General features: G+C 45.2%; 1 protein-coding gene across 3 annotated transcripts in view; it reads right to left on the bottom strand.

The window, feature by feature from the left end:
- The window catches only part of ESD (esterase D), a 376,126-nt gene that overhangs the window by 327,177 nt on the left and 32,461 nt on the right, over window positions 1–16,488 (bottom strand). For all 3 annotated transcript variants that reach the window (XM_069639904.1, XM_069639902.1, XM_069639903.1), the window contains one exon: window positions 13,015–13,087. In XM_069639904.1, coding sequence (XP_069496005.1) covers window positions 13,015–13,082 — 68 coding nt within the window. In that variant the 5' untranslated portion in view covers window positions 13,083–13,087. Of the gene's footprint in view, window positions 1–13,014; window positions 13,088–16,488 lie in introns of those variants that run through there.

The following is a 16,488-nucleotide window of genomic DNA, read 5'->3' as shown; positions in this document are numbered from 1 at the left end:
GGTGAGCAAGGCCAGAGGGAAGGCAGTGCACCCAGTTCTTCAGTGCCACACAGAGTTTGGACAACTTAGTCTTCAATAAACCATTCATCCTCTCCACAATGCCGTTGGCCTGAGGTGACAAATGGAACACATCCTGTGTTAAATTCCCTAAAGAGCTGCAATTTCCTTAAACAGCTCAATAAAGAAGTGGGTGCTCTTGTCACTTAAGTGTTTTGCACCCCCACCCCCAATTGGGGGAACACTATGAGGTAACAAAGTTTTATACCTTTGACCCATGTCTGCAAAGTCTATATGAAGATCTCAAACGGGTCCAATAGGGTGAGGCAGGGTTCCTCAATGTTTTTAATTTCTGTCCAGTGCTATATGTCTGACAGACAACGCAGTTAGACGTCAACATAGACAATAATTCCTGAATATTGGGCACATACCAATCTTCTAAGTCTGCAGCAATATGATGTATGGACACGTGGGCGGGATAATGAAGTTGATCGAACGCCACTAATGCCAAATCCTGGGGCATCACCACCTTTCCTGTACTACTCTGTCTCCACACTAAATCAGTCAGAGACTGCACGCCCCAGTCTTTGCCACAGCAACTTCTCACTCTGCGGCACCTGGCCTTGTATCTCAATTATTTCAGTAACAGGAAGTGCAGTGTATGTAACCTGCAACTGCATTTTTGCAACCGCTTGCATGCTCTGGGCTATCTGTTCCTGGCAAATATTTGGCCAGTTTTGCCACTGTGTCTGCCGTTTCGTTCCTGAGGGAAACTAAGTCTGCACCAGTTGTGTGGGCGGCACACTTGACGACTGCGGCAACTGTGGGCTATGACAGGGCATTCATTAATCAATGCAACAGGGCTGCATGCTGCATTGGGGACCCATCTCTCTACGAAATCCTCTTCTCATCCATCTCAACAAACCTAAATGAACAGTGGTGGTAACATAAGCCGAATCGGAATAAATTGTAACTCGGCACGTTTGCGCTGCCTCAAGTGCTTCAAGAAGTTCAATCAGTTCCACTGCCTGTGCTGAATAATGACCTAGCAACCTCTGTTGCACAAAAGCCTCATACTCGCCATCAACTAATGGCACCACTGCTGCCCTTGTATGTCGTTGACCCGTCTCCTGGTTAATAGTTAAGGACCCATCAACAATGAACACCTCTCCATCATCAGGACCCTCACATGCAACACAGCCATGCACTTCATCATCATCAATGATAGATTCAGTCAAAAAGGTGTCAGGTTCACCGTTTTGCAAAGAACAATGTGAATAGACAGACTTGAAAGGATCACTTCATATGTGGAAGCCCTTTCCTTAGTCGTGTGGATTTTGACCGTTCCAGTATTGAAAATACAGAGCATTCGACGTACAATGTCAATGAACACCCCATGAGAATAGTAGCAGACTTCTCAATGGCAAAAGCAGCAGCAGCCACCAACGCTTGTTTGCATGGAAACTGTCCTTGCATGACAAAGTATGCCACTGTAGTACGCTAGGGGTTTGTGACCCTTAGTGCTGTATTGCGTCTAAGCTGCAGTCATCACCTGGCCATAAGAGTGTGAAAAAAAGAAAACTATTTGGTATAATCAGGATTTGCCAGTACAGGAGCAGTGAAGAAAAACATTTTCAGCTCCTGAAAACTGGTGACCATCTCATCACCAAATAGTATTTTTCATTTGTTGTGCTTCCTTAAGGGCCTGGAGCAGGCGTTGAGTGTATGACGTGAAGTCAAAGATTCATGCTCTGCAGTAATTACACAGGCCAAGAAAAGTTTGCTAGCTGAGGGACAGCACGTACTGCCGCTACGCATTCTGGGGTCATTTTTATTTTTACAATTTAATGAAATCAATTGATCCAAATACAGCACCTCCGGCTGGCAGTACTGCAACTTTGCTCTGTCCAACTTATATCCTTTGTGAGCTGACAGTTATAACAATGCAATGAAGTCCTCCCTGCACTGTTGTTCAGCGGTACTACATACCAACACATCATCCACATATTGAATTCTAGTGCTGGGGACATCAATGTTTCCTAAATCCTCATGTAAGACCCTGTTAAAATACTCAGACTCGCAGTACCCTTGAGGAAGCCCAATATGTTGAAATTGGCTCACGGCGAACGTGAACGCTGTGAGATATTGACAGTCTGGATGTAAGGGCACTGAGAAAAAGGCATTCTTCAAATCCACCACAGTAAAATCAGTGGCCCCAAAAGGTATGTTGCATAACATTGTAGCAGGGTTTGGAACTACCAGAAACTGCCAGCACCACATCTTTGAGGGGGTGTAAATCCTGAATCATCCTCCAACTAGCTCTTTTTCAATTCTTCAGGAGATAGATAGCTTTGTTACACAATGAATTAGATGGAACTATAATACCCTGATGCAAGAGGGCCATAATGGGGTCCTAAATCCTTTCCTCTACTGCCTTCGATAGGGGATACTGCTCAACTCTGGGCAGCACAGCGCCAGGTTTCATCATAATGTGGATTGCCGCACACTTATTTTATTCAATTATTTTATTTGGAATTAGAGAGAGTTGCAAAGGCAACAGGTAAGTGACCACTAGATGGTAGAGGGGTCACCAACCCCTGAGAAAGTGCAGGCCTTTGCGATAACACAGGCTAAGTGGTACCCAAAGGCAAGTGCAGGGGGAGAGCGGATGTTGTGGGAGATCAGACAGAAGGCCAGGACCGGAAGGAAACCTAAGGTCCCAGGTCACCAATCACAGCGACTGTGGGGATTAGCACGGGAGGGAGGAGAAGAGGAAAGTCTTGAGGAGCTTGCAGGACTTGAGATCCGGCTCAAGATGGAGAGAAAGGGGGAGGCTGTAGAGGAGGGAGCCAGCTGAGGAAAGTGAACAGCCGCCCGCTCTCTGCTTAGTGAAGCGCTTGACAAGCAGAGAGTTGTATCCGAAGGGATCTGGATGGGGACTATTTGGTGAGAGCAAGTTGCAGATAGCGGCCCCAGACAGCTTTATGCATGATGAAGAGGGATTTAAATGCGAATTTGCAGCAACCGGGAGCCAGTAGAGGGATTCTAGAGCTGGAGAGATACGGTCACTGGGCTTAAGGCCAAGGATAGGTCTTGCAGCCCTATTCTGGATTAGCTGGAGGGGCGGAGAGAAGAAGGTAGGTTAAGGAAGAGGCTGACACAATAGTCCAGCTTGGAGAGAACCAGTGCTCTGAAGACATTGAGTTTATGGGGAAAAGTGAGGAATGGGAAGATGCATCTGAGGAGGTAGAGTTGGAAATGGGCCTTCTTGACCAGGTCCTGGATGTGAGGAATGAAAGAGAGGGGAAGTCGGTAACTCCCACGTTTCTGGTCTCAGAGGAAGCGGAGGCGGGGGAGCCCATTGAGGGTGGCAGAGTGAAGGGAGAAAAAAGGGAACAGCAGTCCTGATAAGAAGAATCTCACTCTTGCTGGCGTTGAGAAGGATCATTGGAGGTACACCATGCTAGCTAACGGACAAGCAATCACGGATGACAGAGGAAGTCAGAAGTGATCCAGAGGGAAGTCTGAAAAGTTGGGTGTCATCTGCATAACACTGAAAGCGCAGGGAAAAAGTGGATAAGGTGAGCAAGAGGGCCGAGATAGATGTTGAAGAACCAAGGCAAAAGGAGAGAGCCCTGGGGAACGCCACAGGTGGAGATGGAGGGGGTTGAGAAGGAACCCAGGATAACCTGGGAGGGACGGTCAGTGAGGAAGGAGGTCAACCAGTCCAGTGCCCGCTGCAAGATACCGTGTTACGAGAATGGAGTGTTTAACCGTGTCAAAAGCAGAAGAGAGATCAAGTAAAATGAGAACAGCAGGTGAGTTGGAATCAAGAGATGCGAGCAATTCTTCACAGGTGTTCAAGAGAGCAGTTTCTGTGCCTCTGGATGCTCGGAATCAAGATAGGTCATGCAGGCAACCAACAAGCTCAGTATATGTTGTGTCAGTTGGTGGGGGGGTGACCAACTTCTCTGGAAGAAAGAAAGAAGGGGAGAGAGAGAGAAAGCGAGAGAGAGAGAGAAAGATTTTTCAGGATGGAGCACACAAGGGAGTGCTTGAGCGAAGAGGGGAAGGACCCAGTGGTAAGAGTGATTACAGATGTCTGCGAGTGCAGGGGCAAGGAAGCCAATATTGTCCTTAATAGCTCTGGAAGAACAGGGGGAGAGTGGTTTGGAAGAGACCTTCATAAAGCGGGCAACTCTAGTGACCTCGTCTGAAGTGGTAAGTGAGAAGGAGGAAAGAGTGGATGGGGGAGGATGGGCTGAGGATGGCAGGGGCATGGGGTAGGGGCGAGGGAGGAAGAGAGTGAACTCAGGATGTCCTAAGTTTTAGCAGTGAAGTGGGAGGCCGGTGCAGTGTGAGGGCCTGGGAGGGACGAGGTGAGGTAGAGGCGGCAGATGGGTTGGCTAGTTCCTTACAGATGTTAAAGAGTTCAGCTGTGTTGTTAGAAGCGCCAGAGACGCAGGCCTGGATGTGAGCCCTCTTCTTGGAGCAAATGGAGCGACGATATTGCCTTTGAAGAAGGCAACAGGCCAGTTTATCAGAGGATGAGATCAAGGTCTGCCACTTCCGTTCATCAGCTCTGCACTTGCATTTCAGGGCTGCTAGTCAGAGTTGTACCAAGTGTTTCGTTTGGTGGCAGGTTTCAGAGGGGTCCTCATGACAGGGGCAAGAATAGCGAGAGTGTTAGTGATAACGAGATCTAGATTGTTGAGAGCAGATTCGATAGTTGAGTCAGTAGTTGGAGGAGGAGCAGGGATGAAGGTGGAAGCTAATCCAGCAACTGACACTCGTTCCATCTGCCAGATGTACGCAAAGAAGGCTGGCAGAGCGAGGGGAGGTTCTGTCAGAGCGTCGAGAGCTCCCTGGTGGGAGGAAAGAAGGGGGTGGTCAGACCAGCTGAGCAGATAGAGGGCAGGGTAGAGATCAAGAGATCAGTATGGGTGAAGGCATCAAGGGGGGGGTCCAGCTGAGTGGGTAGGGCCAGAGGGGAGAATAAAGAGGGCGAGAGAAGTGCAGAGGTCACAGAAGAGATTGGAGGCGTGAATGAAGTATCTAGGTGAACTCTGTAAAATAGCCCTACGTCATGCGGATTACTCGCCCACAACTTATCAGGTACCCGAGACAGACCTTCTGAAGCAAAAGACGGGGCATTCCCGACTAATAACATAACAGGCTGCATGCCTATATTGTATCATTATCCCACACGGGACATATACTTCCAGTATTATCTTGCCCTAGTTTTCTTTGTTCTCGGGGAGGTCCTCATTCGAAATGTCACATTGGTATAGTAGGGTCAATGCACAACACTATGTGCCACTCCCAATTATCGGAATCAACTGCGATCAACAAGATCCTGTCCTTTGACACCAGAACTCCTATGTCAAGCATTACAATTGTCCCTGCTACCACCTCCTGAGGCTGGGCAGGCCCAAACAGAAATTCAAAAGGCACTCCCCAGTATCTGTTGGCCAACTGTGGTATTGTACTAAGCAGGATTGAGATACTGTATATGAACAAATCATGGGCCAGTGGTATTCCTCTCGCTACAGATTCAGTTCCCAATGCATGTAAAGTCAACATCGCCCTCACAGTACACACACCAGGCGGCAAACACACAATGGCCCTCTTAGTGAACAAGATGGTCATGTTGAGCTTACTCAAAATATCCCTTCTCAGCAAATTGATCAGGGTTGCAGTAGAATGCAACAAGGGGCCCGCACCTCTCTGCCCCCCACCTTAATGGGTAATTTTTTCATAAAAGGAACGGCTTTCGCCCCAGAGAAGCCCTGCATATCCATGACCTTGCCTGACAAAGGGAATCCTCCCTCACTATGCATGATATGGTCCCACCTATATCCACCATAGTAAAATACACTGTTTATTGCCTAACTCAACGCCCACTTAGGGTTCCTCCTCTGGGTCAGCAGTGACAGATCGGACTGGGCATGCTAAGGCTCTCTGTGGGCTATCCTTATCTGGATATGTGTTTGTCCCGGGAAAAACAAATGGATTCCATTAACCACTGTGGCCCCTTGGTAATGCATCACTATGCCATTCGGAACAGCATCACTGTTTGTTGTCCGAGGGCCCTGCTGTTGTCTTTGATGCACTGAAAACTGAGGTATGGTACATGTTGGCTGAGGGCCCTGCTGTTGTCTTTGATGCACTGAAAACTGAGGCATGGTACAGGAACCGGGAGCTGGCGACTGTGGAAACAGTGGTGGGGTGCAGGCGGGGCAACAAGCACTGATGCACCATAAGAAAATGCCAGGGGCAATCGACCATACGATTGGGGGTATGGGGCTGGACCTCCCTGGGTTTGAGGATACATTTGTTGCTGAGGGTATGCAACCGATTGCCTACTCCTGCACCCTCTCGAAAAAATGACCCATCCGCCCACATGACCAACATTGACCTGCTCCTCCTCCCTGGACCCCAGAAAACCTGCCTCTTCCTCACTGAAACACCCTGGAAAACCCTGCTTCATACTGGGGTTGGTACCTACCTACCCAATAGTTTTTACCTCCCCACAGGTGCAGCTTGCACGTCGGCCTGAATCGCCCTGAGCTCTGCCAATCCTTCTGTCTGAACTGCCGCTGTGGCACCCTCCAACACAACCTTTGCTAACTTCTTTTGAACCAGTTTTGCTTCTTCCGTTTGCACGCGGTGCTTACTTCTGTTCTTTCAACCGTTTACATTGGTGGATAATAGACTGAATTTCTGCCCGTCCTTTTGCCTCAATTCCCACTATCTTGTCAAAGGCTTTGGAAGTCCCCTTTTAACAACAAAACAAAACAATGAATCGTTCGATCACAAGGATCTCCTGTTTTTGCCCTACACATTTCCTGTATATTCAATATATACTGAACGGGGTCCTCGTAGCACATTTTTCTCTGCATGATCGATTGGAGATTGCGCGTGTCTGGTTATGCATGGCGTAGAGGTCACCCACACTTGGGCTGGATATCATTCAAATGTGCCCCATCGTGACAGTCATCACCCAACTTCACACTGCGATACACAGCTTTAACCCATAGATCGTCAGCCTGATCTCCCAGTATGAAAGCAAACATGCTTTTCAAATCCCCACAGCCAAAGTTGTACCAGCTGTCTGCTTCTCAAAAGTGTACATCCTCTTCCCCGCTCAATCAGTGGGCCATTATAAGACTATTTCTATCCATGTGGACCCATGGTATATACTGCGCTCCCACCGTCTTCATCACTTTCCTTTTCCCTGTCAGCAAACTCTTAGCCACTGCCATACGCCCATATCTGTTTCGTAACCTAGGTCCCCACAACCTTTCTACTTGTGGGGAGATGGCATGTGGCTGTTCCTCCTCTTCTAATTTGTCTACAGTGTCCCTCTTGTGTACGGTCATACTCATCATCCGACTGTACTGTACCAAAATCCAAACTCTCACCTGGTCTCCTCCTCTGTCCTTTTCCATTTGTACATCCTAAATAGCTGTGCTGTCCATTTGAAAAAAAATATCCCCCGGTCTCGATTCATCTGTTTCCACAGGTGTGTGCTGCCACTCTCTACCATCCAATTTCAGGTCGTGCTAGTTCAACTCCCACCTTCTTTAGTGCATCTACTAACTCCTTCTGTGATTTTGCATCAGTCCTCTCTGGTGGCATTTTGCCCATTGCAGCGGCAGATGCTATAAGATTAGCGAGATTATGATATTGGGTAAGCGGGGGAGCTGTGGTAGGTAATGGAACATATGTAGGGTTTGTATATCCTGACGCAGCACGCGTAGGATAACATCCTAGCGGGGGGGACATCGGGCAACCATGTTGGTGGGCGCAGGGGCAGTAGGCGTAGTTATCGAAACACAAGGGTTGACTGCCTTGCCGACAGTTAAGGCATTCTGCAGACATCTTCCAAATCCTCCACCATTTTCCATAGCTCCAAGACCTCCTTTCTATTTTTCAATTTTGTACCCTTATATTTGGCTGCCAAAAAGGTACATATGACTCAGTATATGTCTCATTTCTTCCCTGCTCAGGCCACGGCTTATACATTTCTCCTTTTGTTTCTGCTAGCTATTCCTTACGATACTTGAGAATCTTTTCTCGATACAAAGTAAGGGCATTACACATATACTCCAACGGGATTGCTGGCTCCATCGCAGCCGCCCCTTCTCCCTATTTTACAGTGTTATCAACCCTCTCGCCCCAACCCAACAAGCAATTCCCCTCCCCTTTTCCACATTCCCCCTTAATACTTGTCCCCTTCCATGCTACTCGTACACCCACATCCACTCACTCCTCTCACACTTTCTATAACACAACACAATAGACCCTACCATAGTCTCTTCTAGTTACAATAGCAAATCATAAACAAGATCACAAAAAAAAACACTTTTCGTTCCAACACCCCCTTTATATTGGGTGAGGAGATCCCAGGCACACAGGGCCCTCTATCACAACTACTTCTCGTTCTCACGCCCCCTTTATACTGGGCGGAGATATCCCAGACCCACTACATATACAGGGTCTCTATCCGTATCCTTTATTCTTTGTTGTACAGCGCTGTCGTCTTCCCTAATATCATAGGAAAAGGTCCTGTTCCATCACAATGATCTATAGAAAACCAAAAATCAATTTAACGTATATACACCACCACGTGGCTTTCCAACCTATCAATACACTTCTCCCATACTACACACATACTGATTCACACTCTCAAACACTCACACTCCCTCCCCATACACCACTTGTTTTTCTATGAAGAAGGTGCACTAACATCTACGTGTTCACCTGAAGTCCTCCGTTACAGGGTACCGTTTACAGCCTGCACAATCTGGGGACAGTGCCCTGCTCCAAAGAACAGACAGGAATTCTGATAAAACAGCTCCTGGCTCCTGTAAACCTCTCAAAAGGTGTGCACAAAAAGGGACTGGTCGCTGAAGGGAATCCTCAATCTTCGTGAGGGAGTCTGGGATCACGTCGGGGTCCCCAATAATGTAGTGTGACTCGACAACAACCAGACATAGGAAAAAACAACCCAGTAAGGAAAAAGGCTAGGTGCGCCCTTTTACCCAGAGAAGAAGAGCTTTATTTTGTATACAAAAAGGAAATGGTGGCAAGGTATTATGAGTCCAATGCCAAAGAGCTCTCTCTCCATCAAAGTGAAGTTCATCTTTTAAACATACAAATTGTCATTCAAGACACACTCGATATACAGTTTTGATCCCCCACCCTCATTGGCTGCCGCCCATTTACATGCCAATAGTTACATATAGACCATTGGCCAATTGGTCGTGTCGTCTTCTCCTCCATCTTCTCCAAACATGGGTAATGGCCTCTTCATCTCGGAGCTGCAAAGTAATTGGTTAAGCTTAAAAGACACCACCCATCTTTGCTCCGAACCACGTGATGCACACCTGGTCGTCAACATGAACTTCGTCAACAGATAACTTCGAGGTCAGCCTGGTCCTTGCAAACACAGCAACTCCTCTCTCCTACCAGACCCACACGCCCCATCATGCTTCCCAACTGCAATCTTATAACTACTGGCATCACCCTTTGCGCTCCCTAGTACAAATCACGGACCTTGTTGTACTTTGATCCCCACTTCATCAGCTACTCCTCCCAAGAGGTAGGCCTGGAGTCCCTGCATGTCCCACTAATCCATCCAGTTCTCATGATGGATTTAGGAGCATTATTCTTAGGCATCCGGTAGTTCAAATAGAATGTCCATAATTCCGCGGGGGCACTAGTGCCCTAAATCCCAGTTCTTATTTTGGCAGCTCAAGACCTGTGCCCCGGCTTCCATGAGAATGGCCTTCGTACTGGTCGCAGCCCTTTTCCCATTCAACTTCTCACATTCCTACCCAATTGTTCAAGGGTCTGATTTGATACATTTATATGTGGGTGTAGTCTGACTTGATCCATTTATATGTGGGTGTATGTGCGTGTTCCTTATCATGCCTGCGAATTGGAATGTGATAATCAAGAGATGAGGCCTCGTTGTTCTGCGTCTCCGACACGGCCTGCAAGGATTCAGGCCTACTCTTAAATGCGCACTAATTCGTATTGTAAATGTTGCGCACATGCAATGCATTCTACGTGTCACTATCGCAAGGCAAATTGTTAGTTTTCCCCTGTATAAACTCCTAGAGTCCATGTGCCTCCCGCCAGCTACCTTCACCCATACGTTTCTACCCGCCCCAACCTCAGACCACCCTCTGTGCATTCTCCACGTGTTAATATATTTTCCGCAATCTGAATCATTTGGAAGGGGCAGTGAGCTGAACATGCATCCCAACAGTAGTCTGGAGGTTGTCCCCATAGGACAGAAGATTCCATGCAAACGTGGAAAGGTTTACAAAGGCTCCAAGGTATTAAGTACCTTTTATTGTGCATGCAACAGTGGGTTAGTCATGGCACTTTGAACCATATACTACAATCCACTGGCAGTCAGCATAGGGTCTTGAGGGCTGTACAAATGGGGTTGCGATTATTAAGGTCCAAGATCTATCTGGCCCCACAATTTTGTACGAGCTTCAGGTAGTGAATCATTTTGATGTTGTGGGTCCAGGGAATTACAGTACCTGAGGCTGGATAATACTAGGAGCCTAGCTAGTTCTATCTTTGCGCCATTTCCAGATAGTGCATGCTTTTTCTCATCTCACTGATTTAAGAGCTACTGGACATTTCAGCACCCAAACGGCACAGAGATGCTTTACCTCAAAGGATCACTGTGTGTGTGGTGGGCATGTCAGTATTTGTGCCTTCGTACACACTACTATTATTAGCCAATCAAAATTGGTACTCCTTTATCAACTGCAGAAGGATTAAAGGCTGAGTTGGTCTTGCCGGGATATGACCCTGTGACCTGCAGATCAAACACAGATCACAGCAATGAGCGTTTAACCCCCTGAGCCATCTTACCAGCCGAGTAATGCACTTTAGAAAGAATATAAAAAATCTGAGGAAGTCGCAAGGACAATCCAGCATCGACACAAGACTTCAGACCTATGGTTTTTTTTGTACACTACTGACAGGACAGATCTTAAGTGAGGGGCTGGCGAATAGAGGCAGCTGCATTGGAGCCTGTGGCATCGCTGGCTGTTGCAGCCTCAACACACCCAGCCCCTACCCTTAAGAGGAGGCAGATGAGTTCTCCAATGTTGAACCTCAAAATAGATATGTAAATTGTGGCCCTTAAAATATAGTTTGCTTGAAGACAGCCAACACCCACGCTCATTTATAATCATGAATGGCCCTGCTCACCCACATTCACGAGTGGCTGCTGCGCCAACAGTAGGCAGTGGTCTGCAGCCCGTTCTGTGTGCCTCAGCCACTGCCGTTTTGCAATAAGTCACATATCATTAGTGAGAAGCTGCATCATGGGATACAAAGGGTTAACCTGAATTAAAGAAATGCTCGGTTACTCCTTATTATATACCTTTGCATCAGTTTGCAACCAAACATATTCATTCTGTTAACATCCTCCACTATATAGTGCTCCTTTAGCTTAATAGGTCCAAACACTCATTCACACTCTAAACCTATTCTGGGCCTCAGTTGATGTTCCTCTGTGTATGTGATTTTTTTTATCCTAACCCCAACTCAAGCCCCAACATTTAGATGTATACTGAGCCTAACTCGAACCAAGTTAATGCAAACTCCAAGCCTGTCACTGAAATGCATTACAACCGTAAAATTAGCCTCGCCTCATGGTACTTCACATGTAGCGGATGTTGTATTCTCTTGATCCAACGTGTCCAAAAGGGAAATATTGAAAAGGCAAATAATCGTTGCTAGTAACGTTTCTTCATGTCACACCATGGTTTTACAATACAAGAACTATTATGGCATCGAGTTTATGGGTCGATTTAGTTTGCCTATGGTCGATTTGATCAAATTACAAACTGAGACAGTAGGATTTTAAAGATTTTTCAAGGCCTGCCCATGTCATTGTATTCTTGCATTTGCCTTTCAGGAACAAAAAAAAATACAAAAAAGAAAAGAGGTAATTCTCCTTATGGCAACCCATTAACCCCACCTATCCCATTAGTCTGTTCAGATGTCAACCTATCGGTTTACTTTTTACAGTAATATAGCAAATTGGTGACAAATAGGTTTTACAGCCTTATAGATTTACTCACATTTAGGAGGAACATCGCAATGCTATTCAAGCCGCAGAAGCACACAAAGTGAACTACCAAAGTAGTAACCACAAGGAAGTCTACATTGAGGTACAATTATTAATTATTAATTCCATGTGAAAACGTTTCTCTGGGAAAAAGCCACCAGATAGGCGATTTCACACCCCTCCTCCCCCTCACCTCAAAGCCTACCCCCCACATATTCTAGGATAGGCATTAATTACTATTCTAACTCCAGTCCTAAAATATTTGGGGAAAGTGCTTTTCATGGGAGTGCAAATTTGGGGAAATGTTACCCCTTGGTGAGCTTTTCCCAGGAGATTTTACCAATGGATACCCAATTATTTGAAGTATTATGGGCTCTGCAGGATTCATCTTCCAACTGGGTCATCAGCAAAGCTGGAACAATATGATCGAGCGTACACGTGCGTAAAAGCTACATGAAGATGGACCAGTCATCTTACTGACCGTACAGAGTAAGGCATCACAGTATAGGAATGACTGACTCAGCTGCGCTCAGTCTGCAACATTGAGTTACACATTGCAGTCACATTTGCCTAATGCCCTGGAAATGACTTCACCCGTAACCCCTTAAGGACAGCCTTGGTTCCAACTCAAAAATCCTGAACAACCCAACTACCTCCAATGTGCTTTCAATTGCAAGGAGACAGGAAAAAACAAAGGAAAAGGAACAGAAGTTATACTAAAAAAGGTCTGTGAGGTAAGCGCTTAGGCGCTGCATGCTATAGCGCTATAGAGTGAAATTCAATATGTCACAGCCATGAACCATATAAGAAACAGATTTTAGAAGAAGTGTTCTGGCTTGTGCAGTAAGCGGTTACAAGGTCTCTGCAAATTCGTATCTGCGAAAACATTACTTTCCAGACAACCGTACCTCTCATGTTCGATCACCTTCTGCAAACCTTCACAGCACTTATTGCTAGAAATCTGTTTCAGCGTCATTTTATCTGCAAGGAGATCAATAGAAAACCACAGAAACATTTATTTCAAATAAAACGTGTTAAAGAAAACTAACAGATTCACAAAGCCCTCCAGATAAACTGCGTATATACGCCTTTTTATGCATGCAATATGGCAAATACTGAACATTTCATTTTCCACTACGGAACGTTTATAGGTTTTCACAGTATTTAGTTAATTTAAAAAAAGCATACTCTTTCTTCCAGTAGATGGCACTGCAGATTGCATCATTAACACTCTGCAATGCAACTTCACAAAAAAAAAAAACTGCTGTGGTCTGCTTTCTGTGGGGTGACGAGGGCTCTGTGTCGTGAGGGACCAAGATTTCCTGTGAAAGGTTTCCGGTGGTCCCTAATACGGAATCTATCTGCATTGGGTTCAAGTGGAAAAAAACACGGCTTTCCCCATTCAGCAAATTCAATCTTTATTCTTTCAGCACGTTCGCTCAGCGTGTTGAGCGCCTACTGTAGAGATCTGTGAGCAACCTGCAGGTCACTGCATCACAACTATATAGGGATCACCCAGGGCGGTTAAGGATGTTGCAGCCCCTTAAAATGGCAAATTAGGGTGTAAACAATATAAGAACATTTTCCCAAATCACACACAAAACCACCACCACAAAGATGATATGATATTTATAACGCGCCTATACACAAGTTTTTCAAGGCGCGACGAGGCAAGTGAGGGGGAAACAGAGGGAGGACAAAGAACGATCTCACTAGGCGTAGTGACATTGAAAGCGAGCAGGTGTAGGGGACAGGGGATGGGAAACAGTTCCAGGGTAAGGGGAGGATGGGAGAGTGCCATTCACGGAATCAAAAACAAGTAGTGCAGACAGCAGGTGGCAAGTGCAAGGGTTAAAGTGCAGACAACAGGTGTCCAATAAGTGCAGGTAAGGGGACTGTAGGGTTGAAGACACAGACCCAAGAGCAAGGGTTGCCAGGAGGCAGTGCAGGTGTGCAACTGGGCGGGCAGGGACCTGGGCCCAAAATCTGAGGGTAGCCAGGTGACCAGTGCAGCGTCAGACAGGAGATAAGCCGGGGAGAGGAAAAGAGAAGGCAGAAGCAAAGAGGAAGTCACCACAGACACTGCTCACCCCCTGGCAATAACTGAAAAGCAAAAAGGCATACCACATTTTGTAAAATACACTTGTGATTGCAAAACGAAAATGAAGAAGACCTTTTGAAATGACATCTTCTCTCATCTTGGCAATTTTCCCCTTCATTTTTCACCTGAAGATAGGAGGTCAGGATGGAGTCAGTTTTCACAACTTCTCGATGAGAATATTCAAAGCGGAAGAACGCCCCCCCCCATAATTCAGCTAGGGAATATGTATTAAACTCCACGAGGGGGGATGGGAGAGGGAGACATTTTGGAATTTCACCCTTCACCACTGCTAAGGAATAAAAAGCACTGCGCGGGGCCCCATAGTCAGTGTTAATATTTCGCACCTGGAAAAAGCTAAGAATGTGGTTTTCGTATATACATTTTTTTACACCATGCAACTTTTCATCTCGTCAGTCGTCATGTCCAGGATAAAACAGACCGTTTTCTGGTTAAAAAAAACAAAATCACAGAACAATGCAGGGGGAGGGACATTGTGACACGCCTGCCTTTCTTTTTTTTTTACTACAAATGAAAGGACAACCCTCTCGCCTGAAGTATGCAGAGCTCTGCTGAAGCTTTTCAAAAGCCTAACCCCCACCCTCTCTCCTATCCATGCACTCACACACAACTGGACAGTATTAAAATATCACATGGGACCAAGGGGTGTTAGAAGTCACGAACGCAAATTCACAAAGACACATACATACATAGAGAAGTGCTTGTTAGAACAAAGGTTTGGAGAATTTGGTCGTTGATGGGCTGTTTACACGCATGCACACATATAAAAAGGTCATATTATATGCATATTATATTTAATGCTCAAGTCATTTTTCTATTTTTTATTTGCTTTTAGTTTATTACAAATATTTTAGCAAAAGATAAACATGTTTAAACCACAAGAGACAAAATATAGAAAAAGTATAAAAAACAGAAGGAAAGGAAGAACACTCCAATCTTTAGATACATTTTTCCCCCCTTCTGGTTTTTGGCAAAAAGTAAAAGATTAAAAAGAAAGTAACAAATTACTGCTCTCCTTAGGCTAGGAGACCAATTTATTTGCCCTTCTAGGTTAGATCTGATCATTTCCAAAGCTTTTCATAACAGCTGAGAGAAAATGTACAGTTGCACAGTTCACTCTTGTCATCAGTTGCATATATCAATTCCCACCATTTTGCAGCATCAAGACCAACTTTTTATATAATACATTGAGAAGATGGATCTTTCTTAAATCTCTAAATTCTGGACAGAATAGACAAATGTTCTAGCGTTTCTTTTTGCTTGGCACATAGCCGACATTCATCTGTTCCTATTATGTTGCATCTCTTAAGAGTTGTTCTCGTGTGGGTTATATTAAGCATCATTCTCATAAGTATTGACCGCATTCTCTCGCTTGGAAATTTGCTTATGTAGCTTTTCGGAGTATTTAGAATTGTTCTTTAAAAGCGTATGGGTTTTTAATGCTGCTCTTTTTTCCCCCCTCGGTCTTTCTCTAATCGTCAGCTAAAATAGTTTGTTTTACTAGCAAAGGATTTCTGCAAAGTGTTTCATTAATAATACCCAAACTTGAGAAATACTTTTCACAGGAGTCTTTCCATTGTTTAAGTGCCCATTCGTCTTCTCTTGTTGTTCTTGAGAATTTCAAATTGGGGTGGGCCTTGTTCAAGAATGTTTTTCCTGTAGAGATTTCATTCCATTGTATTCTTGGTTTTAGGGTATTTAGACCCAATTGATGGAGAATTATAGCGATGGGTACGGCCTGTGGTAATTTTAGTATTCTCCTCCAGAAGTGTCCTTCCAGGAGGTCCCAGATGTTTTCTTTCAAGTGTATGCAGGTTTCTGTCCCAAATATTAGTGCTGGTGTTACTTGAGCCTTATAGTATTCCAATATGGGAGTAAGTGAGAATTTTCCAAACCTCCTGTCTAATGCTTTCCCTTGGGCAGGAAAGTGACGAACTTTCTCAACATTTTCGATCCAAGGCTTTTCACTTTCGAATACGTTCACAATGACTCCTAAATATTTTAACTCTTTTACTGGATATAGGCGAACATTATCAAGTACCCATGATTCTTTTATTTTTCTTGGTCTATTCTTGCTTCCGAATACCATGATTTTATATTTCTCTGCTATTTTTATATTTCTTTTTTTCACATACTCCTGTAGTAATGTTAAACTTTCATTGCAGGCCAATTTTCGTTCTAAAAGGATTGTGTCATCCACATAAAGAAGCCATCTGGCTTCTATGCCATTGATTTGTGGTGGAAAAGTACATTTGCCGGATAG

The sequence above is a fragment of the Ambystoma mexicanum genome, chromosome 7q, assembly GCF_040938575.1.
Source record: "Ambystoma mexicanum isolate Mex_15411 chromosome 7q, UKY_AmexF1_1, whole genome shotgun sequence".
Taxonomy (NCBI): Eukaryota; Metazoa; Chordata; class Amphibia; order Caudata; family Ambystomatidae; genus Ambystoma; species Ambystoma mexicanum.
This window is presented reverse-complemented; position numbering and strand designations above follow the sequence as displayed.